Source organism: Cydia amplana, chromosome Z (assembly GCF_948474715.1).
Source record: "Cydia amplana chromosome Z, ilCydAmpl1.1, whole genome shotgun sequence".
NCBI lineage: Eukaryota > Metazoa > Arthropoda > Insecta > Lepidoptera > Tortricidae > Cydia > Cydia amplana.
The window spans coordinates 3588211-3608528 of record NC_086096.1 but is presented as its reverse complement, the minus strand read 5'-3'; the positions used below and the strand labels follow the sequence as shown (position 1 = coordinate 3608528).

The 20318-nt window shown below is 39.9% G+C and overlaps 1 protein-coding gene across 1 annotated transcript; it reads left to right on the top strand.

The window, feature by feature from the left end:
* The first annotated feature begins 914 nt into the window (after positions 1-914).
* LOC134660618 (solute carrier family 35 member C2) lies at positions 915-19847 on the top strand. The gene is made up of 7 exons (XM_063516387.1): positions 915-1258; positions 5444-5594; positions 6761-6897; positions 12978-13230; positions 13892-14058; positions 15973-16086; positions 19645-19847. The coding sequence occupies exons 1-7, from the start codon at positions 1073-1075 to the stop codon at positions 19831-19833; spliced, it is 1197 nt and encodes a 398-aa protein (XP_063372457.1). The 5' UTR covers positions 915-1072; the 3' UTR covers positions 19834-19847.
* The last annotated feature ends 471 nt before the right edge of the window (positions 19848-20318 follow it).

Below are 20318 nucleotides of genomic sequence, written 5' to 3'. Positions count from 1 at the left end.
ATAACCCTAAAAGACTCGTTTTTGAAAGTACCTTTTCAGGGCGTTTTTAAAGAAGACTAAATTTGCAATAATACGACACTAGAATTATCTCTATATATTGAATAGTTTCCGAGATAAAGCTTTCAATATTTTTAATTTTTTGAAATTGAAATCGTAGACTATGTGAATGCAGTGAGTACGCACTTTTGTCTTAGGCGATGCTGCTTGGCACGATTGTTCCTAAGGTCAAACAAAGATCGTATCGTGCCTACCTCCAAAAAGGGAGGGGAAAGGGTTTGACGCAAAAGAGCCATGTTACAAAATTCGTCAAATTTATTGGATTAATTATTGTTTTATAACGTGAAGCTGTTTTTCGGGACAATTTTCACTTTGTCACAATTGGGAACACATGCTAAAAATCGGGAGAATTCCGCCAAATCCCGACCATCTGGCAACCCTACGTATATATGACACAAACAATGACGTGACGTCACGAAAAAAATATGTGACATGACATCGCGATAAACGGTCCGAATTGGACGTTGACAAACACACCGAATAATCTAATTCAAACGTAACTATAGTGTGTCAAAGGTCTGTTTGATTTCAAACATAGACAGAGATAATCATACTATCTTTGTCTAACACTAGTACTAGCACCCAAAAGAAAAGGATGAGTATAGTTTATTTGTTCCTACTTACTGACAAGATTTGGTTGACCCAGTATATGTTGAAATGAGGATTTGAGGAACCAAATATAAGGAAATCCCTGTTTCTAATTAAGTATTTATTTTTCCGCTTATGCACAGTTGTTCAAATAAATAAACAAGTAATACGCTCATTCCATTGCGCTCTCTTGTGCGCATGCGCTTATTTCATCGACAAAAAATGTGGCAACAAGGTGCAGCACTAGCATCCATGTTTATCGCGCCGTCCCGTCCCGTCATACGTGACGTTTCTATCCCATCGAACACAGGAGTGTAAACGAAATAAATACAAAATACACATAATTATTGAAGTTCCTATACACTGCATTTAGTAGCTGCTATGCAGCTGAGTGAGTTTGGGATACCCGGACAGTCCTGCGCCCGCAATGCCAGGGGTAAAATATGAACAGCTGTCAACCAAAGCTGAAGTTGAAGAAGATGTAACTACAACTAAATCTAAGAAGAAATGGTCTGAGGTCTGGTGCCAGAAGGGTCTGCTGTCCCTAGGGTTAATTCTCCTTTACTTCTCGCTGTCGATCGGACTGACCTTCTACCAGAGATGGCTATTGAAGGTGAGCACTCGGTATTATCTGGTTTCATGTTTTTTATCTGTTTACACCAATATCTTTATGATTTTAGCGAATATCCGTATTCATTCGATTATTCTATTCTTTTGCTGAATGTGATAAAGGGCTTGTTAAACCGCTAAGCTTATGAAAGATATAATTTGTTTTTTTCCTAAGTACATATTAGTATTTTCTTAAATTCTAAGTTTTTTTTCTTTTTATGGACTTGAGGACGGTGTTGCCTTGCCTTGAGGTAGGAATATAAACGCGGGTAGAGTCTGTGCGGAATGATTTATACCAGAATTATGAAATAATGTATGTAATTACTCTACTTCTCATTCCATTGGTTTATGAGGAAAACCTACTACTATTCTGTTAAAGTACTTTTCTATTGTTATTATTTTATTTATTCACTCAATCTGCATTTGCGATTATCCTTTTAAGAACAATTTAAAATATGTATGTACAGCCAGCTGCAAAAGTGCATGGCCATTTTATTTATAAATTCCATTCTTAATGTGTCTGTCTGTGCAAATTTTGTAGCTCACTGTAAAGTCAAGGTCTAAAATATAGAAATGATTATACCAAAAATATCTATTCACTACCTTAATGTTTATAGAATAGGGTTGTGTACACATATTTTTGGTACTTTGTCCATGTCTATATTTAGGACATTGACTGTAGAATGTATTTGTATATATAGCTGGTCAACCAAATTTTTTCAGTAAAAAAAGGCGCGAAATTCTAATTTTCTATGGGACGATATCCCTTCGCGCCTACATTTTTCAAATTTGCCGCCTTTTTCTACTGTCAAGATCTGGTTGACCCAGTATATCTAATCAATGGCATTGCAACCTTGGATTTATTTTTTTTTCATTGCAGGAAGTTTTACTTGGTAATGAAATAGTTTCCTAAGGCTGCATTTCTTTAACCTAGTAACTGATAGAGTGAAATAGTCTCACTAAGTGTAAGGCCTGAGTGGACGCTCGAGTTGGGCGTGCAGCGGGGCGGGGCGTGCGGCGTGCATGTTGAACAAATGCAAACGTAAGGAGCGGCCTTAATGCACGCTGCTCCAATTACTCCTGACCCCAACGCCACGCTACACGCCCCGCCAAACGCTCCGCTTCTAGCGTCTACTCAGGCCTTACACTAAGAGATACAAGTAGCTTCCTGCTACATTTTGAGGACAGAAAGTACTAGATTTTTAAGTTGGCAATTTATATAGTTTATACGTTTTTTGTTGTGTTTTTAATTCGTTAAACTTAAGAAATTAATTTAATTTAATGCTAAAAAATAATTCGATATGTAGTGATAAAGATATCTTATATTAGACAGTAACATTTCAACTAAGACATTTTTTTAAATTACAGTTAAATCATAGATATTCAAAAATACCAACCGTGTGCACACCGCTGTATCAGGTCTTACAGACTTACTGATAAGGCGTTATCTTTATAACCGCGTTTTGCAAGATAAATATTTCTTTGCATAAACCATTACAGGAGGTGTTTGTTTATCTTTTGCGAACTATACATAAAAATACTTCTAAGTCCAAAAGTCTTTGACTTTTGATACATTTTGATAGAAATCGCGTGTGGGAGATCGCATCTAAGGGACTTGTAGAGGTACCTTTTCTGGTCCAAGTTATAAAGGTAGCTGCCAGACACGTCACCGATAAAGTAGACCTTTTTGTGGTATGCCCTCTGATCCAAATCATAACGGGGGTGTTCACTGGCCATTACGGGGTCAAAGGAATTCTGGCCAAGATGGGACACTCTGACAATACCGATTGTTGTATGTGTGGCGAAGAGGAAGAGACAGTGAAACACTTAATGTGTGAATGTCACGCCCTAGCCAGACAAAGAATGAAGGACTTTGGAGCAGGATATTTGGAACCAAAGGACTTTAAAACGCTACCCATGAGCTCCATCATCCGACACATGGATATGGTGGGAAAAGCTCTTGAGTAGCTGACGGATCTTCTCCAGGGGGTAATTGCAGAAAAGATCCCTATGGGTCGAAGTGTATCCGTAAGGGCCCCCGAAAATAATAAGATAAGATAAGATAAGGTATGCCCTCTGAACAGTTCAGACAATAGGGGTTTTATCCTTGGTCAAGCAGATCTTGTCAGTAGAAAAATGCGGCAAATTTGAAAAATGTAGGCGCGAAGGGATATCGTCCCATAGAAAATTTGAATTTCGCGCCGTTTTCTACTGACAAGATATGCTTGACCGTCTATAAATGTTTTTACCTTCACGTATTTTACAAGCTTTTATTTACTTGCCCGGCCGGGCTAGCACATGATTGGCGCGACAGTATCTCCCCGTATAGACTACCCGTCCCTCTTTTATTAACATAGAAAAAGACGGGTAGTCTATCTCGCCGCGAGATACTGTCGCGCCAATCATGTGCTAGGGGTCCTGTTAGGTAGTGTGGGTCAAATCATAGAACCTAGATTTGACTCACTTCACGATTCGCGATTGAGTTGAAATTTTACACACATATGTAAATCCAATGACAGAGCAATATTATGATGATATGAAGCTGATCTGAATTCTGATGATGGTGAAATGGCCATGGGAACTCTATGATAAAATATCACCAACTAATTATGTTTGCGTTTGTTAAAATTGTCTCAATGAGTATTAGTTCCCTTTGAATCAATGATTTTTTTGCAAAAAAATTGTTACTTTATGTATTCCGAGCACGTATTGTGAAATATTTCCTCAAATAAGTTATCTGTTGAAATATCTACCTTGACATCTAAGCAAGAGGATCTATATTGCAGTGACATGTTTTTAATGATTGTACTCATTCATTTGTTTCTCAGCTATTTGTCTCAATGTATTGTTTGCTGAGGTGTTGCTTTGTTTACACATACTGCTTTCAAAATAGTTATATATGACATATGACCACTTTTCTTTGTAGATTAGGTACCTACATGTTTAATTAATGAGAACTTGTAGCTTGTAGCAGTAAAGTATGTGTGATTTGAGTTTACCATCGCGTGCACCGACGGACGCGGCGGGGGACTTTGTTTTATAAGGTGTAGTGAAACCAGCACCGCTTAATACTAAGGCATTTTGCTTACTGTTGCCATATTAGAAAACTCTTCTTAGTAGATATTTGCAATTTTTCAAATTATCACGCGTTCGAAATTACCCCAAGGGGCCAATGCACCTTATTTAAGATTTTTATAGTCTATAGGTATATGTTTGTCAAGTCAATTAAGTAATATGCTTATCTGGTTATCTACCATTGACTCCCATTTAGATCTCAATTATCTTGTTTGTGAAATTTACACAGGGTATTCTTAATTCTTAAGGGCTCATTTAGACGGCGCACGAACTCGTATACGATTTTAGCTACATTGCGTTGAGGTTACGTCAATTCAGTCGACCGATCAAATGACGCAGTGTAATGAAACTCGCATGCGAGTTCTCGCACCGTCTAAATGAGCCCTTACCCTTTGATCGCCAAAGACACAGACGGGACGTTACGGTTTAATAATGTATCTCTTTGTTACGTCAATACGTTCATTCATTCCTATAAACCGTTATCACTACATAGTATAAAACAAAGTCGCTTTCCGCTGTCTGTCCATGTATGCTTAGATCTTTAAAACTACGCAACGGATTTTGATGCGGTTTTTTTAATAGATATTATTATGCACTACATCTGTACTATATTTTACACGTTATCGCTACATAGTATAAAACAAAGTTGCTTCTAGCTGTCTGGCCCTATGTATGCTTAGATCTTTAAAACTACGCAACGGATTTTGATGCGGTTGTATAGATAGAGTGATTCAAGAGGAAGGTTTATGTATAATTTGTTAACCCGTGCGAAGCCGGGGCGGGTCGCTAGTAGTTTTACAAACGCCACGGTCAAACACTGAACTTTGCTGTCATTATCACAGTCATTATTTTGTTGGATTACTTATTGAAATACAAAATGTAATGAAACGAAAAAACAGTAAACTAAGGACGCTAAGAACGAAGTACTTCCTGTCTCTATCGCACGCGCATAATTATATCGCTGTCCCGCCGACCCCGCCGTTGATGCCGGCTTTCAATCCCACTGTGCGAGCGAGTAAGCAATATAATTATATAAATAGCGGGTCAATGTAAGAAATTCTTGGTGTTTACTCTAAGTACTAAAGAAACGTCTCAACGATTTTTTTTTTCACAGGACTTCCGCTACCCCTTAACTGTGGTGATGTACCACCTGATAGTGAAGTGGTGTCTGTCCGTGTGCGTCCGCTGCGCGCGTCACTTTATCACCGGCTCGAGCCAACTGGTGCTGCCGTTCATGACTTGCTTACGCTCCGTGGCGCCCACAGGTACCTGACGCTACCCGCTGATAGTTGTACATGATAGTGTAGTGTCCGTGTGCGTCCGCTGCGCGTCACTTCATCACCGGCTCGAGCCAGCTGGTGCTGCCGTTCATGACGTGCTTACGCTCCGTGGCGCCCACAGGTACCTGACGCTACCCGCCGATAGTTGTACATGATAGTATAGTGTCCGTGTGCGTCCACTGCGCGCCACTTCATCACCGGCTTGAGCCAGCTGGTGCTGCCATTCATGACGTGCTTACGCTCCGTGGCGCCCACAGGTACCTGACGCTACCCGCTGATAGTTGTACATGATAGTGTAGTGTCCGTGTGCGTCCACTGCGCGCCACTTCATCACCAGCTTGAGCCAGCTGGTGCTGCCATTCATGACGTGCTTACGCTCCGTGGCGCCCACAGGTACCTGACGCTACCCGCTGATAGTTGTACATGATAGTGTAGTGTCCGTGTGCGTCCACTGCGCGCCACTTCATCACCGGCTCGAGCCAGCTGGTGCTGCCGTTCATGACGTGCTTACGCTCCGTGGCGCCCACAGGTACCTGACGCTACCCGCCGATAGTTGTACATGATAGTGTAGTGTCCGTGTGCGTCCACTGCGCGCCACTTCATCACCGGCTTGAGCCAGCTCTCTCTCTCTCCTGGGTCACCAGACCGACGCAGGACGAACATCATCACTATTAAAAGTATTAAACAACATAACAGATGACAATTAGATGCACAATGTTTCTTCTAAATGTGACTACACATTCCTACAAACCCAAAAACAGCATAATTGTGTTTGGGTTTGTTAAAATTGTCTCGATAAGTACCTATTAGTTGCCCGTTGAATGAAAAATACAGTCAGCGATAAAAGCTTGAAACAGACAATTTACGAGTGGTCTGGCCTAGTGGGTAGTGACCCTGCCTGTTAAGCCGCGGTCCTGGGTTCGAATCCTCGCAAGGGCATCTATTTGTGTGATTAACACAGATATTTGTCCCTAAGTATTGGGTGTTATCTATGTATTTATGTATTTGTATATTATATATATCGTTGTCTGAGTACCCACAACACAAGCCTTCTTGAACTTACTGTGGGACTTAGTCAATCTGTGTAAGAATGTCGTATAATATTTATCTAATTATTTTTTTCACATAAACTTATTTATTGTTTCCCCCAGGCCTCGCAAGCGGCATAGACGTGGGATTCTCTAACTGGGGCCTGGAGCTGGTGACCATATCGCTCTACACGATGACCAAGTCCACCACCATCATCTTCATACTCGGCTTCGCTATCTTACTCGGTTTGGAGAGGAAGGTTCGTTTTAGGGTTCCGTACCTCATAAGGAAAAAACGGAAACCTTATAGGATCACTCGTGTCTGGCTGTCCGTCAGTCACAGCCAATTTTTTTAATCTCCGTAATGCCTTCAGATGGGTATTTGAATATGTTACAAGTTTAGCGATTGCAATCCGGAATTCAAATTCGAAAATCCGGATTTCCCTGCTATTTTCGTTCCGTTTTAAAATACGGATTTTTGAAACAGATGTCGACCGTCTCCAATACTCGGACGACATTCGGATGATTGCGGGTCACTTAAGATTAGGTACTATTCGTTTTTTGCTTATTTTACAGAACCAGACGAATTGTCGAGCGTCCTAATTTTTTTCTGTAATTGTTAATGTTTTTTCTAACAGGAAATCGTCGGTTGCTTTGCTTGAACGCTTTTTCCGGTATTACGAGGTCATTAAAATTATCAGTATATTTATAACTATGCATATTTTATCCTCCTGAGTTGCAACATATTTTACGAGTATAAATATAATGATTACTGGTAATTGTCACACTGTTGCACGCTTAAATAAATACTTATAACAGGACAATATTACACAGTTCGACCTAGTCCCTCAGTAAGGTCTATCGTCATCGATTTTCGTTTTTTTTTTTCGTCGATCAAAATCTGACGAAAAATAATCGATAACTAGTGGTTCTGTGAGCTGTATACCTCGCGTTACGCTTAGAAGTAAAAGTGAAAAATACTTAGTTCGTTGAGTCGTTATCACAGTGAACTCACAATGGTCTTAAGCGTCTATTAGCGCTTAAGTCCTTTATGCCAAATTCCGCATTTTGATAAACTTCTATAAAAAAACACGATCGACGAAAAAAAATCTGGTTACAAAATTTCACGAGAATCGTTTAAGAATTGCGACCAGTGTGGCTACTACCATTTTGGCTGACACAGACACTGAAAGAAAGAAAGAGAACGTAACTTACTTTCTATGCATCTCGCTCGTACTCGTATATTAGTGCGAACGAACTGTATTGAAAGTAAATTACGTAGACGTAATATATGTCAGTTTTGACACTGTTAGTGACTCATGGTACGGGTACTGTGGAGGAGAACATACGCCCGAGTTAAAACGAAGACTTTCGCTAACGCAACGATCAAAAATCTACCTAATACGGTTTGATCGATATATTATAACCAAAAATCAGGCTCCAGAAAATTTAGAAACATACTTTATCTTTTCTTAAGTATGTCTAAAGATCTTCTTCTAAATCTAAAAATTATTTACAAAGCTTTAAGAGCAAATGCAATTTGATATTAATGACCTTTAAGTATATTGAGAGTTTAAAATAATTTTGTATAATATATTTTACTAAGTATTCATATTTAGATTATTAGTGGTAACACGTTGTAAAAAATTAGCTTATTATTAACCGGGCAGCTAAAATATTAAACAGGAACTTTCATTGGGCATACAGGGTGTCCCAAGAAGTAGTGATATACTGAAGCTGGGAGGTAGAGGACCTAGAGGGCTATCTGAATCACCCCCATGTATGTTCCGCGATTTTTCGTATTTTCGGAGTTACGATTTTTTTTAATTTTTCACCTATCGCCGAGTACGATGAGATTGGCCTATCTATCAGCTTAGCACAGAAAAAAAATCAAGCATCTACCGCAATAATTCACGTCACCATAAATAAAAATCTCATCGTACTCGGCGATAGGTGAAAAATTAAAAAAAATCATAACTCCAAAAATACGAAAAATCGCGGAATATACATGGGGGTGATTCAGATAGCCCTCTAGGTCCTCTACCTCCCAGCTTCAGTATATCACTACTTCTTGGGACACCTTGTATAATAATATAATTTGGCTGTGCATTAATATTTTAGCGCCAAAAAAAATATTTTAGCCTCAAATATAAGCATCATATTATTAAAAAAACTGGCAGCAAAATCAAGCCACCCAAAAAATTATAGGGAACTTAAAGTGATAGGTTGGCGTCTAAAATAATAAATTGGCAACTAATATTGTAAAGCGATCATAAAATTTAGTTGTCATCTAGTTGTTCACACCTAAGTAATCAACTAATCATAAAACTGAGCATATTGTTTCAGCTAGGTAGTATTTTAACACGAAAGCAGTTAAATTTAATTAATATTGGTCACTTTTTACACAAAACACCTCAAACCTTTACCAATACGCAATGGTCAGTATACTTATAGTCGAAATTTCTAATCATGAAACGCCTAATGGCCATTATACCATTAGATCTTTAAATTTTTAATTACTAATTTCAATAGTTACCACTGTGTTCTGCTAGAGTCATCAGATAGGTGCGACGACGAGCGAAGCGAGGAGGAGCGTGTTAGATTGACCGTGTAATGACCAAACAAAATATTTTAAATAACTTCATGTTTTAATTAATAGATAGCCGTTTTCTTTTTAAAATGTGCTTCATAAATAGTCTCCAATATATTAATTCAGTTGCCAAATAAATACTTGGTACCTGCCTAAAAATAATCAAAAGCTGTAACGGCATTAAAATACAACTCATATTGATATATTTTAAGGCTGTTTTTGTTGCCAAACTATTAATTTTAGTAGCCATTTCTATTTTTTTAAACTGCCCAAATTCGATTAATTAGTTGACCGGTTAAATACGTGCCTAAAAAATTTAGTGCTAACCACCATTTGTTTGTTAACCTATTGCTATTGGTGGGAACCTATAATTGGCTTTCTTTGGTTCTCCGAATAATAAATAAATAAAAGCTTTGAACACAAGAGATTTTGATAAAATAATAGCAAGGGTAGCTCATGTTTACCACTTTTGCCCTCTGCGTCTTTTCTGTAGGATTCGGCCTGTCTGTAACCTGGTTATATAAATCAGCCATAGGCGTGGGCGTCCGGTCATTATATAAATTCAATATAGCTTGAATTTAAAAGGTTAACTTTTATATGGGGTAGCTGTTACGTAAAACGGTTATATACATTTTCCTACTCCCGTACTTTTATTTGTCATTTAAAGGGTCGTGCACACATCTTAAAAAACCCTACCTTATTTTTGTCAAGACAAGTCTTTAGTCTATTCCCCAAAAAAGCATTTGTGCATACACGCAGTATCTTTTTGGCACTTTTTCGATACTTCGTGTAATGACCGCTTAAAAAATATTGTATGAAATACAATGTTGCCAACCTTATTTTAAATGTCATCTCTGACAAATAAGTGAACCATAGACATGTATTTTAATTTCATTCATTCTTTTCCCGCCCGTACCCGTCCATTCTTTGCTACTTCTTGAATCTGGTTATTGTGGTAGTCGAATAAAAACATAACTTTTTTGTTAAAAAACAGTGTGTCTTTCAAGTTAAAATGTATGAAGATGAAAACTTTGTGTCTACGCCTGAAGAAATATCAGCGATAGCCCAAGAACTCACTAAAAAATAGGTAGATACCGTAGGTAGAAGTCCACTAGATGACATGAAAAAAATATATAATAAAGCATAAACGACCCTCCCCTCCGTTGCACAGATAACAATCGAATAGTAAAATTGCATGAATAGTTTCGTGATCTCATACATACATCATTACTAATTATAATTAACTTTCGATTGGCGTTTTCCATAAACTAGGCTATTGGCTAGGCCCCCAGGCATATGGTATTTATACTTAACCAGGGCTGTCAGTAGTTACATAATTTTTGATTATACGATCCAGTGCCTGCGATTCTACGAAATTCGATTGCATTATACGAGAACACAATTAAAAAAAAATCGATTAATATTAAATAGATATTTTGAAAAACTGGGGTCTTACCGCAAAGGCCGAAATTCGCAAATTGCGGGGGTCTTTCTCTTTTACTCCTATGAAGGCGTAATAAGAGTGACTGAGAGGGACGCTCGCAATTTGTGATCATCGATTTTTGCAATTATAGCCCTAACGTTGACGTACGGTTCCATTAAATTTTTTAACAGTATTGACACTGTTTTTGAAGTATTGTCAGTAGTTTGACATCGGTGTTTTTTTTTCGTATCCAATTATACCGATTGACCACCTATACGAATAAAAATTCCATTATTACGAATTTCGTATACAATTCTACGATCTGGCAGCCCTGTAGGTACTTAACGTTAAACGTTTCTGTCCGCAACATCGCCTGTGTGCAGTAATGATTACGATGATTGATAAAAACTATATCCTATATCATTTCCCGGGCCGCAAACAATATCCTTACCAAATTTTATCTTAAGCGTGAAGAGGTATCTGATCGACAGAGTTAACTACTTTTGCAATTGGGTATTTAATTAATTACAGATTAAGACAAACGATTATTAGCTAATAGGGTATTTAACTACTAGTCAAATCAGTTTCTTTTTTCGAACTGTCAAACCGATTTTGCTACAATGACATTTATATGAAACACTAGCATGTGACGTCACAATCAAACTACCTACTCTTTATAGTTTTACGTATAAAAATAAAACCAGCTTTTAAAATATAAATTGTGTCTAAAAATAACTGCTGTCTACGTTTCTCTATTAATCTTTAGGTGCTTTATTTCATGCATGGTGTAAAATAATGTATTTTAAATACAGTCAAATACCTTATTGTCTGACGTCAGACCGAAGGCAACAAACACCGTGGGCGTTTGTCTCGCCTGGCTTATTTATACTCGGATTAATAGGTAGAATATACTCTGATACCTAATACTGAGAGAATAACTATAAATAGCCTTTTCTCAAACATGCAATGAAATGTCGTCGCTCCGGGCGTTATATCAGGCTTCGAAGGATCACGTTTAGGGCGGAGCGACTCCAGAGAACTGTAAAGGAATTTCATACGAAATTGAAGGCCTAGGCCGGGAAGTAATTTTTTTTTTAAATTCTAATTCTAAATGCTAGGGTCTGTGTCCATGAACAGGCTAAACAGCCGAATTATATTTTTAGTGAATGAATGGTTATCGGACCAAAATATCCGTGTTAACGCCTGTTATACACGAACGTACTGATATTAAGAATACGAATCTGTATGATTCAATGTGTTGATGAATAAATTTAACATCTTGTCTATACGTAAGTCAAGAGACTATAGACAATATTTAAAATCCTCTGTATTTATTTTATTTATTGAAATTGAGATTCTTATTATCAGGTTGTGTATAATGGCCCTAATAGGGTCTATTCGAACACTACACACGCGAAATACGGACGACTTCCGTAAAAAAAAGTCATTATGGCAGGATTGGAAGGAAAATTAAAAAACTTTTGTCGTGTAGCTACTGATGGTTGATATTTATAATTTGTTTTTTTGAGTGGTGATTTTTTTTATTTCATTGCATATGTTTAAGAAAAGCACTATACATGCCTAGCCGTGAAAAGGTCTTGCCGACTTCGTATCACTATCCGGCCTCCCTACGGTCGGCCGTCTATTCCTACTCACCCGGCAAGCCCTTCTTTCCCGGCGTCTGCAGTAATGTACTATTGCTCGAGAAGCTTTTCACATTTAAGCATTTAGCTGACAGGAAAACCTATTAGAAATCTACAGTCAAGCGTGAAAAAACATAACTAAAAAAAATTGTGTGATATACGGAACGCGAGTCTAACTCGCACTTCGCCGGTTTTCTCTATGATCAAATATCTAAGTGCTTAGTTATGAGTTATAACTGTATTAGGGTTCCGTACCTCAAAAGGAAAAAACGGAACCCTTATAGGATCACTCGTGCGTCTGTCTGTCTTTCTGTCACAGCCTATTTTCACAAGCTTTTATTTAACTTGCAATGTACCTATGTATGTAAATATGTAGTTAACTATGTACGGGTCAAATCTTGCAAGCTAAATTTGACCCACTTTCCGACTTCCAATGAAGCTGAAATTTTGCATCAATTTGTACGATTAAGTCGGTTGACAATGCAATATTATGGTACCATGGAGCTGATCTGACGATGGAGGTAGGAGATGGCTATAGGAACTCTGTGATAAAACAACGCAACCTAATTGTGTTTGGGGTTTTTAGAATTGTCTCGATGAATATTAGTTGCATCCACATGGAAAGAAAAGTACAGTCAGCGATAAAAGCTTGTACCAAAAATATTTTTTTTATTTTTATTTCAGTCGTGGTCCCTAGTCGGCATAGTGTTCATGATAGCGGCCGGCCTCATAATGTTCACATACAAGGCCACCGCGTTCAACCTTCTCGGCTTCAACTTCCTGCTGGTGGCGTCGTTCGCCGGCGGTCTTCGCTGGACCTTCGCGCAGCTGCTGATGCAGCGAGCGCGACTAGGGCTCCATAACCCGGTGGATATGGTGTTCCACGTGCAGCCTTGGATGTTCCTGTCGCTGCTGCCCTTCGCACTGCTTTTCGAAGGTCAGATAACTTAGAATAGAAATATAAGGTGGTTTTCAAGGACGTAAAGTTGTTTGACTCTTAATGATACCCGAGCAAGCGAAAGATTCCAAAATTGAAGCGAGCGTAGCGAGGATTTCAAGCGGGGGTTAAACTTTGCCCACCGAGTGAAAAAAATATTTTCACCACGCTAACGCGAGGAAAACACTAAATGTAAACTGTAAAATATCATTTAACTTTTATCATATTTTCATTACTTAAATGTTACTTTTCTAAACGTTCTTTAAGCAAAATTTATTAATTAATTAAATGTAAGCTACTTCAAAACTTTAACCTTTTAACCGCCATAGAATGCGTCATCGAGCGTGCTCGTGTCGCCGGGGGCACGAAGTTACACCAAGTTTTGTCTTATTTATCAGACAGCGACGAAATGAGCCCGATTTTTGTATGTCTTATACATATATCAGTCTACGGTGGTTAACCTTTTGGACGCCAATGACCGATATATCCGCACCGTAGGTTCAACGCCAAAGACCGATTAATCGGTCACAGACCACAAAGCAACATCGACCTACGTGCATATACATAAAGTTCAACTTCAGTTTTGACACTTCAATGATGTGGCGTCTGAGTGACAGCTCTTGTGGTTAAAGGTTAAAAGGTTAAATCTCACTAATTCCAGGTCTATCCTGTTTCGAGTACCTCCTGTCCCTGTCGCAGGGGGCGCTAGTGCCGACGCTGGTGAAGGTGTCTGGGGGCGCCACCATCGCGTTCCTCATGGAGATCTCAGAGTTCCTCGTCGTGACCTACACCTCTAGCCTGACGCTCTCCATAGCGGGCATATTTAAGGTCAGTCTTACCATAAGAGGAGCTCGAACCATATGTCACTATTAGTTTTAAGTTTTTGTAAATTGCTGCGCCTTAAGGGCGATGTACATTTCCGACATTAAGCATAAGAGCCCTGCGCGGCTCGGCTTAAAAAAACCAGATAAAAAAAAACACTACATAGTATAAAACAAAGTCGCGTCCCGCTGTCTGTCTGTCTGTATGTATGCTTAGATCTTTAAAACTACGCAACGGATTTTGATGCGGTTATTTTTTAATAGATAGAGTGATTCAAGCGGAAGGTTTATGTACAATTTGTTAACCCGTGCGAAACCGGGGCGGGTCGCTAGTCAGTCTATAAACTGAAATATGTAGGTAGATGTCATAAGCCCCTACACGCGTTACATTGCGAACTCGTAGGTTACATTGCGGACCGTTGAGGTTACATCAATTAAGCCGACCGATCAAATGACGCAATGTAATGAAACTGCATGCATGCGAGTTCTAGAACCGTCTAATGAGTCCTTAGGAGCCCTTAAGCACAGAACAAGTTAGAATGGCGATGCGAGCAGGGTACGTGTCGCCGCTGGTTTTGAGCAAACGCTCGCATGCTACTCGCCCGCGCTGACCGAAAACGAAGTAAACATGCCTTTTTGCGCCACAATAATCTTCAGATTAAGAAGCCAGATATCAAATCTGTCTAAAGGAGGCGTATCCATTCACCAGGCACACAAGTTTTTACTACCGTTGCGCGAGTGTTAGTAAATGTGGGGAGGAACGAGCGGCGACACCGGTTCCGATACTAACTGCGCGCGATAGCCATTCTAACCTCTTTAATAATGTTCTGTGCCCTTAAGGCTCATTAGACGGTGCGCGCTCATTTGATCGGTCGGCTGGGTTGACGTAACCTCAATGGTCCGCAATGTAACTAAAATCGTATACGAGTTCACGCGCCGTCTAAATCGGCCCTTACGCTTGTATCGTCATCCCAAAACATGTTTTACTACTGCTGTCTAAAAATGAATAATACTATAGTTCGTTTTTTTTTTCTGATTAGAAATTTTATAACCTCAAAAGTTGTGGTAACTTTATGCCTTCAAAATTAAATATAAGTAACTTATGGACTGAATTGTAGTGTCGTTTACATATCTATCGCACCGCAATATTAGATGTCATAGGAACCCTAGCATTTCGGAACAAAAAGTTAATTACCATTACTCTTGAGGTTGGAAAAATTCTAATCTTAACCCTTTGCCAGGCTGAGGGATATATATTTCCCTTCAGACATGTGTTATATTTTCGAGACGTTGCCGTAAGACTGACATTTGATTGTCATTTTTGAACTGTCAGCCCGGTAAAGGGTTAAAATAAGAAAACCGGCCAAGTCCGAGTCGGACTCGCGGTCCAATGTTTTAGGCCCAGTAAGTTTAGAGATAAGGGGGGGGGGGGGGGGGGATGGTCGGACAGACAGACGCACGAGTGATCCTATAAGAGTTCCGTTTTTAGGGTTCCGTACCCAAAGGGTAAAAACGGGACCCTATTACTAAGACTCCGCTGTCCGTCCGTCCGTCCGTCCGTCTGTCACCAGGCTGTATCTCACGAACCGTGATAGCTATACAGTTGAAATTTTCACAGATGATGTATTTCTGTTGCCGCTATAACAACAAATACTAAAAACAGAATAAAATAAAGATTTAACTGGGGCTCCCATACAACAAACGTGATTTTTGACCGAAGTTAAGCAACGTCGGGCGGGGTCAGTACTTGGATGGGTGACCGTTTTTTTGCTTGTTTGGCTCTATTTTTTGTTGATGGTGCGGAACCCTCCGTGCGCGAGTCCGACTCGCACTTGGCCGGTTTTTATTTCCTTTTGCGGTACGGAACCCTAAAAACGGTATACTGCGGGGCAAATTGCCTATATCTGTTTTTGTTTTTCAGGAGATGTGTATACTAGTGTTGGCGGTGGAGGTGAGCGGGGACCGACTGAGCGCCATCAACGTAGCCGGCCTCGGCGTGTGTCTCCTGGGCATCATCGGACATATTGTACACAAGGTAAGGATATGTCCTTACCACCACTGTCCTGTCCTGTCCACTAGAATGCATGTTTATGTATGCATAAACATGCATTCTAGTGTACATATTGTACATAAGGTAAGGACATATATAAACATGCATTCTACGTATAAGGCGACTGAGGGAAAACTGGCGACAGATATGCATATGAGCAAGGCTCGCCCGTATCCTTAGCGGGGTCCTTGCTCACAAGAGCTGTGCGCGCGCCACATCGGAAAAAAAAAAAAAAACATGCATTCTAGTGTTGTTAGTAGAAGAATGTGGCTTTACTAGTATACTATAATATCTTTCAAATACAGTCAGCAGCAGAAGTTGCTAAGCGGGCGAGGTGTTCAAAATTACCTTGACACGCTCGTATTCTCTTAACAATAAAGTCGCGTCAAGATAATTTTGAACACCTGGCTCGCTTAGCAACTTCTGCTCCTGACTGCACCATGGATAATTTTCACCACACTGGGACCCGTTTCTCCAAAGCTAGTAACTTGTAATACAAGCGGATGTCACTTTTTGACAGCATTTGTTAGAAAGGGACTTCCACTTGTATTACAAGTTACAAGCTTTTGAGAAACGGGCCCCAGCTGGCAAAGGCTCTTTGCTGATGAGAAAGTTATATTTTATCCATAAGAGTGGCAAAATAATTAGATGCAAATTTTGAGTTGTTTCCTCATTTTGGCTGGTGGAATTGACTTTTAACTGATGATTTTGAATGATAAATATTTAATAGTGTTTATTTGGATTTGATATGTAATGTTTTACAGTTCTCAACAATCAAAATTCCATTTTCAAACCACTCACTACGCTAATCTTTCGCTTGCTCGGGTATCAATATGGGTATCAATATTAGCACGAGTGGTTAAATAACAACTTTGCCCCCTTTAAAATAACTTGTTACCAAAGCGAAAGAGGTATGTCAGGATCGTAGCAAGTGGAAATCCGTGGTCTCTGCCTACTCCTCCGGGAAATAGGCGTGATTATATGTATGTATGTATGTATGTTACCAAAGTTGTAAATGATATAATAGGGATGATGACACATGTTGAATTTTATAACAAAATCTAGTAAATTAGATAGCAAATGAGCAATTAATCACAATATTGTGGAAATTAAAAAAAATGGAAATGATACAAAATAGCAGTACCTGAAATTTCTTAATTTAAGTTTTTTTTAACTTCCAAAAACGAAATAAATAAGGATACCATTCGATTCCTCACATTTTACCCAAAAAAAGATTGTATATCAACTATATACATAAACGCAATATTTTACCGACAAAACGCAATTTTCTTGTTTTGTTCATACTTCAAGATGCGATCTCAGTGACCTTGACGTCACGTTCACATAGCGACTTGTTCGGGGCGTTTCGCGGGTGAAGTACGACTGTCGGACTTTGACTATGATTTCTGTCTTTTGTATTGCTTTAATGCAGTAGAGACATTTGATCCTAAAAACAAACCTGGCGGTCTAGCATGAGTTGCGTTCTTGCGCAGAACTCCATACATCTGGCGCGACTTCAAGTATGGACTCGCGCGCGAGAACGCAACTCATGCTAGACCGCCTGATATTTATTTTATTTATTTATTTTAATCTTTATTGCACAATACATGAAGGTACAAATGGCGGACTTAATGCCTTAAGGCATTCTCTACCAGTCAACCAATGGGTCAAACCAGAAAGATTAAGTAGGTGCAGTGTCTTTTAGAATAAATTAATTTGAAAACAGGACTATATCATTATGAATATAAACTATATTGATAAACTTACACATACAGGGGGCTTCCTGTAACAGGAGCAATAAATTAAACAGTAGGCTGTACTCCTCAAACTGACCAACATTTGTTCAGCAACTTTCGAAAATAACTCATGTTTTGATTTTTATTACACTTTAAAGTTTATTCTAAGACGCAATGTATTGCAAATTTTGTTATGTTTAAAGCGTGACAAGCAACGTCAAACACACTGATGTCAGGTACATTGAAGGTAATTTTTTTTTGTATGAAAAAGAGGAAGTCTAAAGGATTCATAATTTTTAAAAGTTGCTGAACAAATGTTGGTCAGTTTGAAATTGAAATCATTTATTTCGAACAAAAGTCCATAATGTGTTAGTAACATAAATACTAATTCTTAAAGCTAGGGTTAGTACAAACATAATCTTAAAACAAATTCTGACACACTGGGGCATGTAGCTGCACCCAGTGCTTCAGCCACGGTGAGTCCCACCGGTCGGCCAACGTGCACAGGATGGTATTGGAGCTGGCGCGCCACCGCCTCAACAGCGAGCTACACCGCTTCCTGATGATCGCGTGGAAGCCATCGATCCGTCCCTCCGTGAACATACCCGAGGCGCTACAGTGTCGCGGCAGCCCGAATACCACCCTGTACGCATTGTTGTACTGGACCCGCAGAGCGCTGTATGCTCGCTGCGTATAGCTGATCCATAGGCTGCACGTGTAGAAGGACTGGCAATATGCTTTAAAAAGCGTAGCCTTCACCTTCTCTGTACATCGTGCAAACCTACGGGCAAGCATATTGCAGCGCACAGCCAGCGCTCTGCGTTCCCTCTCAATGTCCATATTGTCGCACATGTCATCAGTGACCCAGTGGCCCAAATACTTAAAATGCTTCACTTGTGCTAAAGGAGTGCCACAAAGACTCACAGGGGGCACATTATAGGTCTTATTACCCGCTTTAAATAGCATGATCTCACTTTTGCTAGCATTGTATTTGAGCCCATGGGCCTCCGCGTACGACTCACATTTGCGCAACAAACTAATTAAACCACCCACTGAGGGGCTCAGCAGCACCATGTCATCCGCGTAGCTGATGTTATTAACGCGCACTCCGTCTATGGAACATCCCACACTGGCACCGCTGAACTCCTCGAGCAGTTGATTCATATATAGGTTGAAGAGGCGGGGCGAACTTAACCCCCCTTGCCTCACCCCGCACTCCAACCTATACGACTCCGAATACGCTCCAGCCCACTTCACACTATTTTCTTGGTTACCATACCAATATTTAAACAACGAGGTAACTTCATACGGCAAATCAGTCTCAGTTTGTAACTTATGCCACAGCATGTCATAAGATACGAGGTCGAATGCTTTTGACAGGTCCAAGTAACAGGCATATACAGGCGTTTTTCTTGCCGTGTAGTACTGGACAGTCTGCTTCAGACATAGGATGGCAGATTCGGTGGATAGGCCAGGTCTGAAGCCGAACTGAGCGTCGTGGAGGTGGATATGCTTAGCCAGCTGTTTGTCGAGCAGACTGTCCAGAACCTTCGCAATTACATTGGCCAACGAGATGGGCCTGTAGTTGGACATGTCAGAAACATCGCCCGTTTTGTTCTTAACAATCGGGACAATTACTGTATGCATAAGTTCATCCGGCAGGTAGTTTGAGGAGTACAGCCTTTAGTTTAATTTATTGCTCCTGTTACAGGAAGCACCCTGTATACTTAATACAAATAAACCTACATATATACCATACATATATTGATACCATAAATGAAAATTTGTCATGTAGATTGTTTCCCAGGTCCTCTTCATAAGATCCGTGACGGGCGCAGTCCCCCTAGACGAGTTGGAGCCCGTCGGGCGCTCCCGGGCGCCCAAGGGCGGCGGCGAGCCCCTGCTCGAGGCCAAGTGGACGCACCCGAGCGACGACAGCGACGTCGACGCTAACCTGGTACTGTTCGAGGTATTGCAGAGGAGAGACGGGAGGTAGGGAGGTCGGAACATTAAAAAAAAATGTTTCAATTCAATTCAACAGTGGTTACTCAAATGAGTACGTCTGAATGTCTGTCAAGTTAAACCAGTTTGACAGCACTGGCTTCCCTCGAATGCGGCTGACCCAAGCTGGCCTCAGGGAATGTTTCACAAATCAATGCAATATTTGCAGACATAATTAAATATCGTTTATATTCAGCCAACTAAGGTAGATACGAGGGGTGGCTGATTAGTAATCTACCTAGCCTATAAATACTTTAAAAAAAATACTGGCCGCTATGAATTCGTGTTTATTGACTATCCTTTTTTCTCAATTTCTGCCATCACTGAAGAAAATGTGACCAAGGTGAAAAATATAATTCTTGAAGACCGACGAGTGAAACAATGGGAGATAGCTAGAGATGTGGGCATTAGTAAGGAACGGGTAAATGAAATAATTCATGGCTATTTGAACATGTCTAAGGTTAGTGCCCGTTGGGTCCC

What these genes read in the sequence shown, in the direction of transcription:
- LOC134660618 (XM_063516387.1), top strand. Translation starts at nt 1,073, where the DNA reads ATGCCAGGGGTAAAATATGAACAGCTGTCAACCAAAGCTGAAGTTGAA. An exon ending in ACGCTCCGTGGCGCCCACAG is followed by an intron (nt 5,595 to 6,760) that starts GTACCTGACGCT and finishes TGTTTCCCCCAG; the next exon opens with GCCTCGCAAGCGGCATAGAC. An exon ending in CCATAGCGGGCATATTTAAG is followed by an intron (nt 14,059 to 15,972) that starts GTCAGTCTTACC and finishes TTTGTTTTTCAG; the next exon opens with GAGATGTGTATACTAGTGTT.